General features: G+C 39.2%; 1 protein-coding gene across 1 annotated transcript in view; it reads right to left on the bottom strand.

Moving 5' to 3' along the window:
* RYK (receptor like tyrosine kinase) overlaps positions 1-15,050 on the bottom strand; it is a 63,693-nt gene that overhangs the window by 20,015 nt on the left and 28,628 nt on the right. Inside the window, exons 7-9 of the mRNA XM_076341800.1 lie at positions 13,395-13,495; positions 10,732-10,866; positions 8,290-8,376 (exon numbers count right to left, since the gene is read on the bottom strand). Coding sequence (XP_076197915.1) covers positions 8,290-8,376; positions 10,732-10,866; positions 13,395-13,495 — 323 coding nt within the window. The remainder of the gene's footprint in view (positions 1-8,289; positions 8,377-10,731; positions 10,867-13,394; positions 13,496-15,050) is intronic.

Raw genomic sequence — 15,050 nt, 5'->3', positions numbered from 1 at the left:
AAGTTTATTTTCCAAAGCAACACGGTGCATATTTTAAAACTCAAGCCCAATTTTAAATATATTCTGGAAGTGACTCAACATGACACTGCTAAAACAGGGAATGCTGTTCTGGTTTTCCTACATTACAAACGCACACACAATTTTAAACCACAGAAAAGGGCAGAGAGAAGTGTGATTTGGGGATAGTGCTATTTTCCTACATAACAATAACACTAGAATCCAAGTAGCAGCAGCAAATAGCAACAAGTAAAAGGCTCTTTGCTCAGTAATCTATTTAACTTAATGAAGCTGAAAATGTAAGTAAGTGTGAAGTGAAACTGCGGAAGAGAGACATAACTGATTTAATGTTTCAAAGTCTCTCAACTGCTAAAGGGCAGCAGCTAACAAAATTGAAATACAAGTAGTGATTTTAACTGTATGTAAATGAAAGTGTACTGTAGATTATGATTTTTTTTCCCCCCTGCAGAAGCATAGGGAATAGCAAATCTTTAAATTAAGTAGTACAGTACTTTGGACATCAACCTCAGAGCTGCTACTCAGTATTTTTTTAATGTATATTGTACTATTTTAGGTCTTAGGACATTTTTTAATGAACTAGGATTGAATGACAAATATAGTGCATTTTTAAGCTGGTATTCAGAAATTTGCTATTTTTCCCTAAGTCTTTAAATTCAAGTATCTTCCTTTATGAAGACGTTTAAGAATTTAGCTCAGACTAGAAGCAGCTCTTTTCTTGAATTTTTTTTTGCATAAACTTTCTTCTACAGAAACAGGATACTGTACTCTGATTTTGGGAGGTTAAATACTTCTAACAATTAACTTAAATACTGTACATTTAAGGCATGAACCTAAACTTGTAAGTATTTTCACAAGGCAGTGCTTTTAAGAATGAACTGCCCAGAACAGTAAATTCAATGCAATTTAAAAATGGTACCTTGGGAACAACTATGTATGCTCCAGCTTGCGGTATACTATATGTCTAATATGAACAAGAAACCCTTCAACTTGGTTAACACAAAGCTTATTATACACACTTAAGTCACCTAAGTATGCCTATTGCTTTCCCTTGTTTTACATAGCCTAAGTTCTCAGGATCTCTATTCCTACATCTCCTAACTGTATTGAAGAAGTCCTAAAGGGTCACCAACTTGCACTCAGCTAGGTTGTAAGCAGGCCAACACAGACATCACATGAATGAAGGCAGTAACAGGTCTGCACACTATGGACAATTAAGTCCCACTTGTTTTAACATAAAACATTCAACATCTAATAGGTTTCCTCATATCTACAACTCAACACAAATTTGCACTGCAAAATGCATGTTTTGACCCATACTAGAAAAGTCTTGTGTACTACAAATACTCTGAAGGCAGCTGCAGTCCTGAGATATACCAGATGAATTCATGGTAAGGTCCTTCTCCAAGGCTTCCATTACAGCATCGTGATCCATATTGTCTATGTGGGTGCACTTTGAGCATCCCCTCTTAACTAGATTAACAACAAATAAAAATTTTTTAAAGTGTAATTTTAGAGGTAGCCAAGAATGCTGAGAGTCCTTTAGTGACCTATAATGACTTGAACGAAACTCAAAGCTTTGTTAAAGTTGGTAAAATGATGAAGTCTTAAGAGTTAATCTTCACTCATACTATGAACTTTGTTTCCAGTGCTTTTCATGGGTGGGTTGTTTTCAAACACTCCTTTCTTGTACGTAAGAAAAATTTTAAGTGGTTAGAAAATGAAATGGAACCAGTCAGGTTATCTTGAACAGCATGATCAGTTGTTTTTAACAAAAAGGTACCTTGGCCAGAACGTACTAAATGAGTCAGGGCTCTGCACAACTCAAACTCACTGCGTATGTTCCTGGAATAATACAATTCCATTTGTTCTGCAAAGAATTTTCTCCTTCACAGGAAAAGCACCATTAAACAATGTGTTCTTTAAATCAAAGGTGAAAACCGTGTGTTTTCTTCCTCTTCTGATGCAAGATGATCTAAAAGATTCACAAGAAAGTCTATTTCACATCACATAAAGGCAGAAGAGATCTGTCAATCACTGGCAAGAGATGCAATGCCAGCTTTGAGAAACATGCCGACCAAAACACTTCCCAAAGTTGAGAGTGATTGGAAACCTCCTATCGGAAAGTGAAGCATTACAACCTCATAAAACAATTCTACTGTAGAGCAAGAAACACAATGAAGATAGCAAATGCCAGCTAAGTCTCTCATCTTTCTAACGAAGAACTTATTCAGGTTATGTTGATCCACGGATTCCAGTATCCCAAATATAGTACAGATTACCAGTAAGAACAAGAATATGTTATGAGACACATCCTTAATCTTCATGAATGTCCATTTAAAGAAAGAATGAAGGCGAATTATCCATAGAAAAGTCTAAATGTGAAAGAAGCTAAAACTTTTAGGATGATGACTAGCAAATTAACAGACAGTGAAACCATAAACTGCAAATAGAAAAGAACAACTGGATGGCCAACATGAAGGATCTAGAGAAAGTATGAACAAGTGACACCTTTTGCTCAGGGCTTGTATCTTTGTACTCCCAAAGTTATTAGAGCTTCCAGAAAGCTACCTCTAATTTTGCTAACTGATACCCATTTTTTCTTTTAGGCCCTCCTCTTTGGCACAGAGCACTGCACATAACTGAAGACTCAGGCATCCAGACGCACTCTAAAGCGTTAGATGATACATTCATTTATATTTTTTTTTTTTTAATGCTGTATCTCGTGAACATGCAGGTAGAAGCTTTGTCACTGCCCAGGGCATGTTAAAACTTTTCTCTGGAGTGCACTACAGTTAGGTGAAAGAAAAACCTCTTCTAGGGGATCTGGAGTGAACTTCTGGCACTCAGAGATGAATTCTGCCTTCAGACTATACCTTTATAAAAGATGCAGCATTGAGATTTCAAGAGGAGTGTCTCCAACTTTTCAGTCATATCAATTTACAAGCTACGGAACAAGCAGTCACTGAATCGGTTGAAAAGCACTTCAAAGACTTAATGAAGGGTTCAGATGAAAGACCCCAGACAAATTCTGTGGCATAGGAAACTAGTCAAATAATGCTAAACAAGCAAACTCCAACCTATTGGCCTCCTGCACTGATGTTGCTTTATTAGGATCAAACTTGCCCTTTGAGAGTCTGACCTAATAGGTCAATCCCAGCTTGAGAAAACAGGGAATACAATACATTCCTGGAAACTAGTCTCACACTCTCTGAATGGCCTCTTTCGCTTAAAGAGTTTCTCAGGACAAAGGTAGGCAGGTCCAGGCTTTCTCAGTTTTTATGTGTTACCAATTCCTTCAACAGCAGATCACTTCAGAAGGGAGAACAAGTACTAAGTTCAGAAAAATCAAGGCTTCTTGATTTCATTTAGCACTCTTCTGGTTAATAGAAAACAGCAGAGAAGGAAAGGGGGAAAGGCTGCTGCAGTTACTGCCATAACCAGTCAAAGTGTACCTTTGCTTTTTTGATCCTTTGCAGACAAGGATCAACCCTAGGGCGAAGTAAAAAAATAGGAAAGAGGGAAACTGACAAGGCTGCAAACACACTCCTCTCAGAGTGGGAAATACTCAGGCATCTAACTACTGTCTGATGAGCATGTCAGCCACAACATCCATCTTGTCCAGGATATGAAATGAGAAAACTGACAGCACATTCTCCTCTGTCCACATTATTAGGAAGTAACCCATCCTGAAAGGTTATGGATCTTATAAATACACTAATATGAAGAAGGAACACAAGGAAGAAGAGATCCATTATGATACACACCTGCTATTAGATCTATGGCATGACCTTTCTTCACAGGTTTTCTTATGAGAAGTATTCAGAAACCATTACTTGAATGGCACAATAACCCTTCTTTGACACCTTTCCTAGTACAGCAGAGGTCCTCTCCTAAAAGCCAATGTACATTAGCTGCCCATGGCTCGAGGAAGCCTTCAGTGCCATGTATACTACTTGGGCTTTCTTGCGCATGTCCAGTGGATAATCACTTAATCCACCAGCTTTACCACTCTGCACAATGCAAACTTGCTATGATCAATATAGCTTGCAACGGTAACACCCAACACAAAGCCACTTATATGCCAGCACACTGGTGTTACTCTGCAGGGGCGAAGACTTATTATCCAGTGACACAGTAGACAACTGCACCAACTAAGGTCATGTCTAGACAAAGTTCCCAGGTTGAGGGAGGTGATTCTCCCCACCTACTCTACTCTCATGAAACCCCACCTGGAGTACCGTGTCCAGCTCTGGGGTCCCCAGCACAAGAAAAACATGGACCTGTTAGAGCGGGTCCAGAGAAGCAGAGGAGGGCCATGAAAATGATCCAAGGGCTGGCACACCTCTCCTGTGAAGAAAGGCTGAGAGAATTAAGGTTGTTCAGCCTGAGAAGAAAACACTCCAGAGACCTTATTGTGGCCTTTCAATACTTAAAGGGAGCTTATAAGAAAGATGCAGAGATTTTTTTTTATCATGGCCTGTAGTGACAGGACAAGGGGCAACAGTTTTAAACTGAAAGAGGGCAGATTTAAATTGGACATAAGGAAGATTTTTTTTTTTTTCTTACAGTGGGGGTGGTATGACACTGGAACAGGTTGCCCAGAGAAGTTGTGGATGCCCCATCATTGGAAGTGTTCAAGGTTAGGTTGGATGGGGCTTTGATCAACATGATCTAGAGAAAGATGTCCCTGCCCATGGCAGCAGGGTTGGCCTAGATGGTCTTTAGAGGTCCCTTCCAACCCAAACGATTATGATTCTACGATATGAAGTTCTAGTTTGGGCACAAGTGTACTGATGATATTTGCCATGTCCAGGTGTTCTCCTTCCAAAGGGTTCTGGCAATTCCAGATTTAAAGCCATAGCAACTACCCTACTATCAAAACAGCCAATGCGATGTCTTAAGTTTCTCAAGCTCTGATACTGAGAAGAGGTGGTTTTCCTCTCAAGAACGTTATTCTTCCTCATAGCACCTGTTGAAACAATTTCAGTTCACATTTTTCAGACGACCTGGAACACCCCCCTCCCCCTCCCCATTATTTTCTGTCATTCAGGGTACCACTGGACTTTATTTTATCAGAGTGCACCACTGGGTAAAACAAGACAGTTCTGGAACAGCCTATACTTTTCGGGGGGGGGGGGGGGGGGGGGGGGGGGATAACTTAGCTACACAGACAAAGCCTTTTTCCCTTGTTTCTTTTCCATGACCCTCAGGCTCTTTTTTTGCCTTCTGCAACAGAGATACTTAAGTCAGTTTAATAGTTCTCAAACCCATCTCACTTTTGTGGTCCTGCCCTACTCCTGTGTTTGTGCCAAAACAGCAGTGTGTGTGTGGTCACAGAAAGAACAAGATCAAGGAAAAAGTCTGGTTAAGAGAGAATTTTTGCAGGTTTTTTTTTTTCCAAGCAGATCAAATTCCCAACTTATTACATGACCCAGCTGCACACACAGCTATCACAGCCAGGGTACGAAAACGAAGCTGCTTAATATTAGCACTGCAAATGAACTGCTGTAAGGAGAAGTGGGGATGTTTATAGTTATTTTCCTAGCAACATTCTGCTGCCCAAACCAGTATTCTTTCACAGACAAGTATCAGCAAAGTCTATTATAAACTTTGTCCATATAGATCCTTTTTAAAGCTGAGAAATTCTCTACAGACAACAATTACATGAATACCATTACTCCCTTAAGACCATACTCCAGTTCACCACAGCCAGCAAATCTTTCACTGCAAAGGGAAGAGCTAGAGAAATCAGGATGTGTGCTGTGTCAAAGATACAAGCCACTGCAAGGGAGAAATGTGGCTTTAAGAGTGGATTGGAAGCCCCATTTTGGTAAAGCAATTAGATAAGTGGTGATGGGAGGCAGCTAAATGAAGATCTGTTCTCACAAATATTGTCTTGTCATTTCATCCAATGCTATAAAAAGTAAGCATGCTTGAGTAGTGCTGTACAGATGTCAAACTGTCCTGGCTTACAACAATTTCTGTGCTCCCAAGAGCCGTAGCATTTGTTGACTCTGAATCAGGGCAGAGAACCACCAAATAACAGAGCGAAGGCGATCACAGACTAAGGTAACACTGGTGAATGATGCCCCAAGTTAGACTGCCTCCAACAACACAGAGGAGCACCAGGCTCATGTGACATGGGATAAGTCTTTCGGAAACAATATCAAAGAAAAGCAAAATGACAGTCAGAACTGTTTGGCAGGGAGGGGCAAGAGGAGAGGGCAGAATTCAGGAAAAGTTCCCAAAATACTGGGAAGAAGCATACTTTTTTTTTTTTTAAAATAAAAGACACTCCTTTGCTTCTTGCTAGAAGTCACTACAAGAAAATACTTGCCTTTATATAACAGGACCATTACTTTTGTTAAGGCTATGACTACTTCAGACGACACAGTTCTAGCTACCATCATGCTAAAGGGTAGCTACCAACATCTTCCAAAGGGGCAGCATACCTACTTTTCAGAAGCCCTCTCTGGACTCAACAGGGAGGAAAAGTGCTACAGAATGAAAGTGTACCACCTCAGAGGCATTCCTGAAGAAATAACGGAAGTATCTGTGACTACGAGAGTAGCTGTCACTCTGAACCTAAGAATGCCCACAAGGACATGCAAGAGAATAGTGCAGGAAGAGGGACAGCAGCAAATCCTCACTGTTCAGCCCTCCATGAATCCCATTAGTGGAAACACAAACAGTTGTCCTAGAGCACAGATCAAGCTCTGCTGGCTGACTCGATGCCAAGACAGATTTACTCACAGGTTACCCTCCTGATGCCCACAAAGCACTACTTCACTGTTGGTACCCATCCCACTGAGGTGGAGGGACCTTACAGTCCAGGCATATCGGGCTGATTAGGAGGTAAGGATTTGTTAGGCAGGAAAGGAGGCTAATTTCACATTGCCTATGTTGATTACTCACAGCTGGTACCTGGCTCATAGTACTGCAAGTTGGACCTTTTGAAGTTCAACATATTTTGTCAGAGCAGCAGGTATGGTATCAGGCACTGACCTGTCTTCACTGCCAAAAGCACACCATCCTGATAGGCCTACATCAAGAACAACGTGCAGCTAAAGAATGCAACAGCACCCATCCCAAACTGCCAATTCAGACTGTTTCAGGAAGTAGGGACCCCTTTTCCAGCTACCTTTATTCCAAATCAGGTTGACTTTAAGAAATTCCTCCCCTTGAAGTGAGCATGAATCTTCTTCTAAGTGGCTTTCCACCTAAACTTTTTTTTTTATCATAAGCACACATCTGATTGTGTGAGAAACATACCAAGAATAATAGAAGGTTGCTTTCTTTAAGCAATATATTTTTCTTAAAAACAGCACAGAATAAATCAGTACCAGAAAGATTCAACAACAACAAAATTTAGCAGCTTCACAAATTCCCACCTTTCTCTTCAAAATTAGTATCTTTAAAAATTACTAGCCAGGCAAAAAAAAAAAATTAAAATAAGTTGAAATTCTTATAGAATCCTAATATTTATTTTTTTTTAAAGAAAGAATTAAAGAAGTTGTAAAGTGAAAAACCAAAGGCAATAATACATCCAACTGAAATGACAAAAATAACTGGTGAAGCAACTACTGTACAGGGAATTCAGCAAACCTGTTGTGAGCTACTAGAGAACTCTTACAATGATGAGTGTTGAGGAAGGGATATATGTAGGACATATGTAATATATATATGTAGGATATGTGTAATACGGTTTTCATCTATACTTACCTTGTTGTTTCTTAAGTCTACCTATCATGATTTAAATCACTCCAACAACATATTTCTTGAACAAAGATGCCCTATTTATATAAATTAAGTTCTAAATAATAATTCTCATGCTTCAGTAGCAAAGTTTAAGGATGGCAGAAACTATGCCCTATCTTTTGTACAGCCATGCATGTTTATAAAAGATTTTTAAGATGCATTGCAGGTGCCTTTTTCAGCAATTTGCAGGGGAAAAGGCTGTGGATGGAAAGAACAATGACATGCTCAGGGAAAAAAAACAAATATATTTTTTACTTAGAAGAATAATAAGCAAAAGTATTCAAGACGCAGTAACTGAAGGCACTGGTGGAGAGCACATGCATTTTTCTTCCATATAAGATTTCTGTTCTCTCTGGCTGAAGGCAGCATCCAAATTGCTTTTGCTTTTTAATCAGTAGCCATTTGCATATTTCAGGGAGGAGGGGGTTGTTTTTAAAGACAGATTTGATACACTCAGCATGCACCACAATCCAAACAACTGGACACAAAAAAACCTCCTTTATGTAAACATACCTTTAACAGTTTTGACAAAAACTTGTTTCTCTTTACTGGGGTCTTTTTCTTCTATTAGAATCCCATGGAAAATGCGCCCAAATGTGCCTACAAAGAGAACATACAATTAATAAGTATTACGTGGTAAAAATACACTGATAACATTAACAGAACTTAGTATCTATTAAGAAAACACTACCTTAAAATGATTCAGCCACAGCAGAAAGTTAATTGTAATCTCATTAAGAAGTAATTTAACTAGAGACCACAGGCAGACATAAATACACAGCATAAGTTATTTAACTTATTAACTTAGTTATTTAGTAAACTAAACCCCTCCTATCTTGGTTCTTGAAGACATCATAAGAGTGCCTTAAATATATATTTCCAATACACAGATATATGAAAAAGTCAAAGGGAAGATAGCGTTTTGTACTGAAACATGTTACGGTATCAAGCTATCTATCTATTTTTAAATGCTGCAAATAAAGAGAATGGGGAAGCGTGTAAAAGCAGTTATGAATAGAAAATAATTTTCATGCAATCCAGTATCTAGACATAGTAAGACTGTAACACAGCATTCCTGTATGGTCCATGGTTTGGGGTTTTGTGGTTTTGTTTTTTTTTTTTTAATGGTACCCTGAAAGACTTGTACCTTAGCAGGAATTGTGTGTCACCGTGTGCTATAACATTTAGAGACAGCACTGTGAACACACTACTTCTGCCTCACTCTCCTCTGGGCTTTTTGCAGATTATGCTGTTTATATTCCAGACTGGACATCTAAGTCATTTCTCTACTTCACCAGAAAATGGTAAAGGTCCACTTGCTGTTAATATCTGCTCCACTTGCTAAAGCGGAGCTATTCCATTTGAAACTTTAAGACACCTATATTTTTGTCTTACATCTAGTACAATATGAGCTTGATGCAGGTTCAGAATCAGGTGCTGCATGAGCCCAGCAATACAAAAGGCCCCTACAGATCCTTCTTCCTTTGCGCACTCTCACACCTGGTGCTTTGCATTTTCCAACTGGTTACACCACAGCAGAACCATAATCTCCTAAATTATTAAAATGTTAAAGTAGATTAAGTTATGGAAGCTACTTGAAGTTTATAATGAATCTCTGGCCAAGACCTGTAAAATATGTTTAAGTTCCATTGGCAGCACTTAGGAATTCTTGAAAATTTTATGCAAACATTTCCATTATTCTCTTCTTTCCCTCTGAAGCTCTTTTGTTCTTAGTTGACAGAGGCTCAGCTCTGCTACGATCCTGAACTAAAATTCATGATTGTTCATCAGGATCGGTCTTCTAGTCTTTTGACTAACTTTTGAAGGTTTTCACAGATGCAAGTACCAGCTGGAGGCCAAGAAACAAGACCCCAGTATTAACTGGGTCCACACTGCATTCAACAGCCATTTAAGCTGCATCTTGTAGAGTAGGGCAGCTCTGTCACTCGGTGCTGAACATCTGACACTTAGCTGTAGCACTGAGTCACTTCTCATCATCAGATGACTCCTAACACCACAGCTAGAGACAACAGACAGTACAAAGGAACACAAAGCACATCCCGCATGTGAAGGAAGCTTTTTGCAGAACCGACACTGAAGTTGAGCACAAAGCTACCTCCTTAGAGATTTAGAGGCATACATTAAATGGGGAGTGTTAGCATCCTCCCATTGTTTTTCAGACAGTAATGCAAAGCATTTAGCAGTTCCACCTCCAAAGGATGAGTATCTCAAATCTGTAGCTTTGGGAAGTTTGATTTCTCATGTGGCTCAGGGAACACAGACTTGAAGTTGCAGCAGTAAAGATTAATGACAAAAATCCCTAAATATTTAAGTCTATTTCCCAAATTCAACATCAACAAGAATCAATTAATGTTGTGCATGAACACTCCCAAAGTAAACATTAAACAAGACAAAAGAATCAGGTAGTCTCTGAATTTTTCATATCAGAGCTGTAAATGTTGCATCTGCTGGTTAGATTTCCAAATCAGAAGCTATTAAATTGGGATGATGAGTTTAGATGACTGAGGTTTTTGTGGACTTTGGGGTTTTCTGTTTTGATTTTTTTTTTTTTTTAAATTAAGAGAAGCTCTCCTGCAGTAACTTACAAAAGTGAGTTACTTTGCCACTTACAGCCCCAACTGATTACCTCATTCTTTAGCCATCTAATCCTTACCTTTATTTAAAGGACCAGATTATTAAGACAGACAAGCCGAATGATTTACTGAGCATTAGTTGCTCCCCTATTCTAATGAAATCTGGAAACTGCTTTCCCCACCCTCCCCCACACCCCAAATGTAAACATCATTCATCATCAGTCTCCTCCTCCAAAGTTACAAAGATGAGAAACATCATCCACGATTAATTTCAGAAAAATCTAGCTATAAATATATATATATACACACACACACATATACACCATGTTGTAGCCAACAAGTGTCCAAGTCCTGTAAATACCTTCTTGGAGCACATCTTTTAGAGTTATCCTCTCCCTGGAGATGGCTATGTCCTTCACCTTAGCTCTTGCTTCCATTAGAGTGACACTTTTAAGATCATTCTTCTCTATCCGTAATGTAGGATAACCTGAGGAGCCAGCAGAGCCAAACAAACCAATATAAATACCCTTATAGTGAGAACACAAGCACATTGCTTCACCTTAGCACCACCTACAGGTATAAAGGCATGCAAGCAGCAGGTACTTAAAAATATTATGTATTAATCTTAAAAAGATTGTAGTATTAAACAACAAACACAAGAGAAGTCATGTGAATATAATAATCTGCAGAAAAAAAAAATCACACCGGAATTATACATAGTGTCATGCAATCAAGTCTCATTATTAACACCAAGTAAATAAAACTCCTTCTTACATACTGAAGCTCATTAACACAACACTGCACTTCCCTGACAACAAGGAAATAAAGATCATGGTCAGAGACTGTCAGATGACTTGTCAGAGTGAGGAAGATGCCTTACGCCAGCAGGATGTAACCAAAACTACCAGTGCCCTCTTCTGGCACTTCTAGACATCTAGATACACTAATATAGTCAGAAAGGTCTGAATATTTTTGTACATGTTTATGAATCACTAAAGAAAAATCTTGATAATTACTTTGATTATAATTTTTATTAATTTAAACGTTACTGAAAACAAGGTTAATGTGATTGTGGAAGGACTAATAATGTTCTTCCTGTTTATTTCATGCATCCAACCTTTCTTCTTCTTATATTCTTTTTCCCTGTGCTACCAGGGGTGTCCCAAAACATATAAAAGGCATTCTGAAACAATACAGACTGAACACAGCAAACAGGTCCCATTTAGGCATAGCAGCTACCACGGTCGTCACGGTGAAGGAGGGTTTAATCATCACTATAGGCTTGGTTTGTAGGCCACCTTCATGACAAGTCCTCCTCTCCCCTTTTGCCAGAGGCTCAGCAATTAGTTTCCAGGGGTCATATTAAAATTAAACAAACAGTGTCACTTAGAGGGCCAACCTGAAAACCTGAGGTTGATAGGACATCAACAGCAGAATGTGATCTGGGATAAGAGATGGAAAATAAAAAGGCTGGGAAGGGACTTTGCGTGGCAAAAGGGAAAACCAGCTCAAGAATTTGTTGTATGCTAAGGTCTCTTCCAAACTCTGTGGAAAGGAGGGGGTTTTTATATTTTTATATATATTTATTTTTATTTTTAAATTAATTCTTCTACTAAATAAATTTTAAAGGCAGTTTTTTGCATGGGAGAAGATGAACTCAGATGACAAAAAACATCTCTTTTTTTTTTTTTATAAGGAGCTATAGATATATATTTAGAAGAAAGCCAAAACTTTCCCAAAGTTGCAGGAGTTCAATCTTAGCTTATCTGCTTCCATACGTGGAAAGGAAACAAGAAAACACAGTAGGGCTGAACAGTAATCATGACATTTGTACAGTACTCCCTCATGAATTAGGATGGTCTGTATCCCTACTAAGTGCAATCAGAAGAAAATGGGAGAGACTTTTGGGACTTATTGCTTGCTTTTAAAAAAAAAAAAAAAATTCGAGTCATTCATCATTATTTTTACCTAGCTCTAAATAACGGATCTTCATTGACATTTCTACTCATTAGATTGCTGAACAAAGTCTCTTCAGGCAATTAATACAAAACTATTGAGCATTACAGAAAAGAAAATCACTGGTGGCAGTAGATGAAAACAGGAGCCATTTAATTTACACTTTCTGAAGAGGTGAGGAGTGCCAGGGTACTATTTTAGCTTGGCAGTTCTCACTCTATTGAGAAAAACAGCAATTTGAGTTTAACAGAGAGACAGTTTGTTCCTCTGGCCGGGCTCTCCCATTTTTCTCACTTTGTAATATAAACCCTTACCTCACTTTAGATCTTTTAAAGCAGGATCTCCAGCAGTAGCTTAAGCCAACTGAGTTTGGGTTAAGTCCTGCCTTCTTCTAGTGCTCAGTCATGTAGACCCATACCCTCTAAGCACCAATCTTGGCGCTCATACAGCTAGGCTACAAGCCAGTTCAGAAACCCAAGTCAACCAAAAAGTCCATCACTGTACAAAGGAAGTCAGTTTTTGGCTGGCTCAGCTCCCCAAACCATCTTGCAGCCTAGCAGCGTAAGTGCTAGCACAGGGGAAAGTCTCATGGTCAGTCCAATAAGACCGAACTGCCAAGGAACTGCACACCAAGTGCGTCTCTACACCATCCAGCTTCCCTACAGTCTAAACAGTCCCTTCCCTGGAGTGATGCTATACGGGATATCTCTCCACTAGAGAAGACAGACAGTAATTGGAGTAAACATTCAGCAGATAATAAATACCTCAGTAATTACAGAATTAACACAGAACATAGCTAGTATCAGTCTATCACAGAGTATATAAAACACTGCCGCACTTCCTTTTAATTCACTGCTCTTTTTAACTATTTAATGTTCTTTCAAGCAAAGCTGTGAACAAAAAGAAACCACGAATGTATCACCCTTGTAAAGCTTCTTCCCCATTCATTTCCTTTGCAGGTTGCAGCAACAAGATGAAAAGACTAATTGATGAGACCCCTACCACCAAATACTCCAGCTGTGTCCAAGAGGGTCTGTTGCAAGGGTCTATAATTAGATTAACACTTACTGGTTACTGGCGTTGCATTGTTTGGCGTGTCAGCTCGTAAGTACTGTGTTGTCTGTGTGGAAGGTTGGGATAAGCCTTGTGAGCTACTGCTGTCACTAATGCTGTTTTAAAACAAAAATGGACATGAACATGACTGCCTGCCACTGTAATAAATTCAAAATTAACATATCAAAGTTAAAACAGAAGATTTTCCAGGCTAGACTTTGAAAGAACGGCATTTTTAAAGTCTCTCACACATTAAAACGTATGTCAGGTAACTCAAAAATCTTAGCACTTCTGTCCTTTGAGTGTGAACAACTTCCTCCTATTTGTTTTGCAGAATTTGCTCTATTTTCCAGCACTTTTCCCCCACTTTTGAAAAATCAAGATGACAAAACATTTATTGCAAAAACCACCCTGTCATGCCAGAAACAACAAAACTATTATATTCCAGAGAAGACTTGAGTGCATTTGTTTCATGGTACCAACATCCTACTGAGAATCAACAATGACTGCTAAAGTTTGAAAGCAGCAGCCTGAGCCAAACAGAGAGGCACCTGTAACACCGTGCAAAGCTCAACTAGCTTTTTCAGCCAGAGTGATCTCCTCTTGTTTGCTCTGGGCATGCCAGCTGCTAGCTCTATCTGCTGCACTTTAGTTCCTGTGCTGGAACAAATATCGAAAAGATATTCCCTAGTTCACTGTTGCGAACAGTTGTCTGCCCTGTACCCCTGTACCTGTCTCAGCTCTTTTACAGACCAAACTGTCCTAGCCTACTTTGTCATTCCTCTCTCTAAGGATACTTGTTGCCCCTTCCAGGGCCACCTACAATGTGCTTTTGAGATATTTTCTTTGGGTAGAAGGACCATAGCTGCACAGAGTATTCAAGAGACAGGCAAACCATAGCTTAAACCGTAGTAGGATGTTTTCTGTCTTATCCTCATAGACAAAATCCTACAAAAAGAATTGTTGTAGCTGTAACGGCCTAAGAACAGGTGAGAAAGTTTGCGGGCAAAGGTAAGTACCTCTTACTAGCTCATATGGCAGGGCTGGAAGAAGCTTTTTTGATCTCCCTCCCAAACACACACAAACATCCCCCTCTTTTTTGAAACTTAAAAGCTTCTCCAATTCTGCTGACTGTATCTGGAGAACAAAGAAGAGATTGTTTTGGGGTATAACCCTCTGTCTTGCCAAGTAATCAACATTCCACTTGCTTCTTGGGCTGCTATTGAGCACTGACCAAGCAGTGCTGGCCATCCTTGTAGGATTTTTTAGACACGCTTGGTGATGCCCTCAAGGACCACTGTTAGTTTTGAAGCAAGACTTCCTTTAAAAAAAGAAAGCCAACAAGTCAACTCTTCCCCATTATACCATAATCACAGATGCACCTACTGAATCTTTTCTTTAGAACAGAATCTACTAATTCTCACCATACAAATACTAGGCTTACTGATTTATAGCTGGCCTCGCTCTCTCTCTGGAAACCTTTTTTAAAGTTATTCCCACATTCACTGTCTTCCAGGTGTAGGGTTCCAGCATAGTTTTTAGCATGAGGTTAAAAGCCACCATTGGTGGTCTAGCTACTCCACTTTAACTTCCTTTAGAGTTTTTGAATTAATATTCTCTGGTGCTGGCAACTTATTACTGCCTATTTTAACTGTTTGCACTATTGCATCT

Source organism: Aptenodytes patagonicus, chromosome 6 (assembly GCF_965638725.1).
Source record: "Aptenodytes patagonicus chromosome 6, bAptPat1.pri.cur, whole genome shotgun sequence".
Taxonomy (NCBI): domain Eukaryota; kingdom Metazoa; phylum Chordata; class Aves; order Sphenisciformes; family Spheniscidae; genus Aptenodytes; species Aptenodytes patagonicus.
The sequence above is the reverse complement of the archived record's forward strand: the minus strand, read 5'-3'. Positions and strand labels throughout refer to the sequence as shown.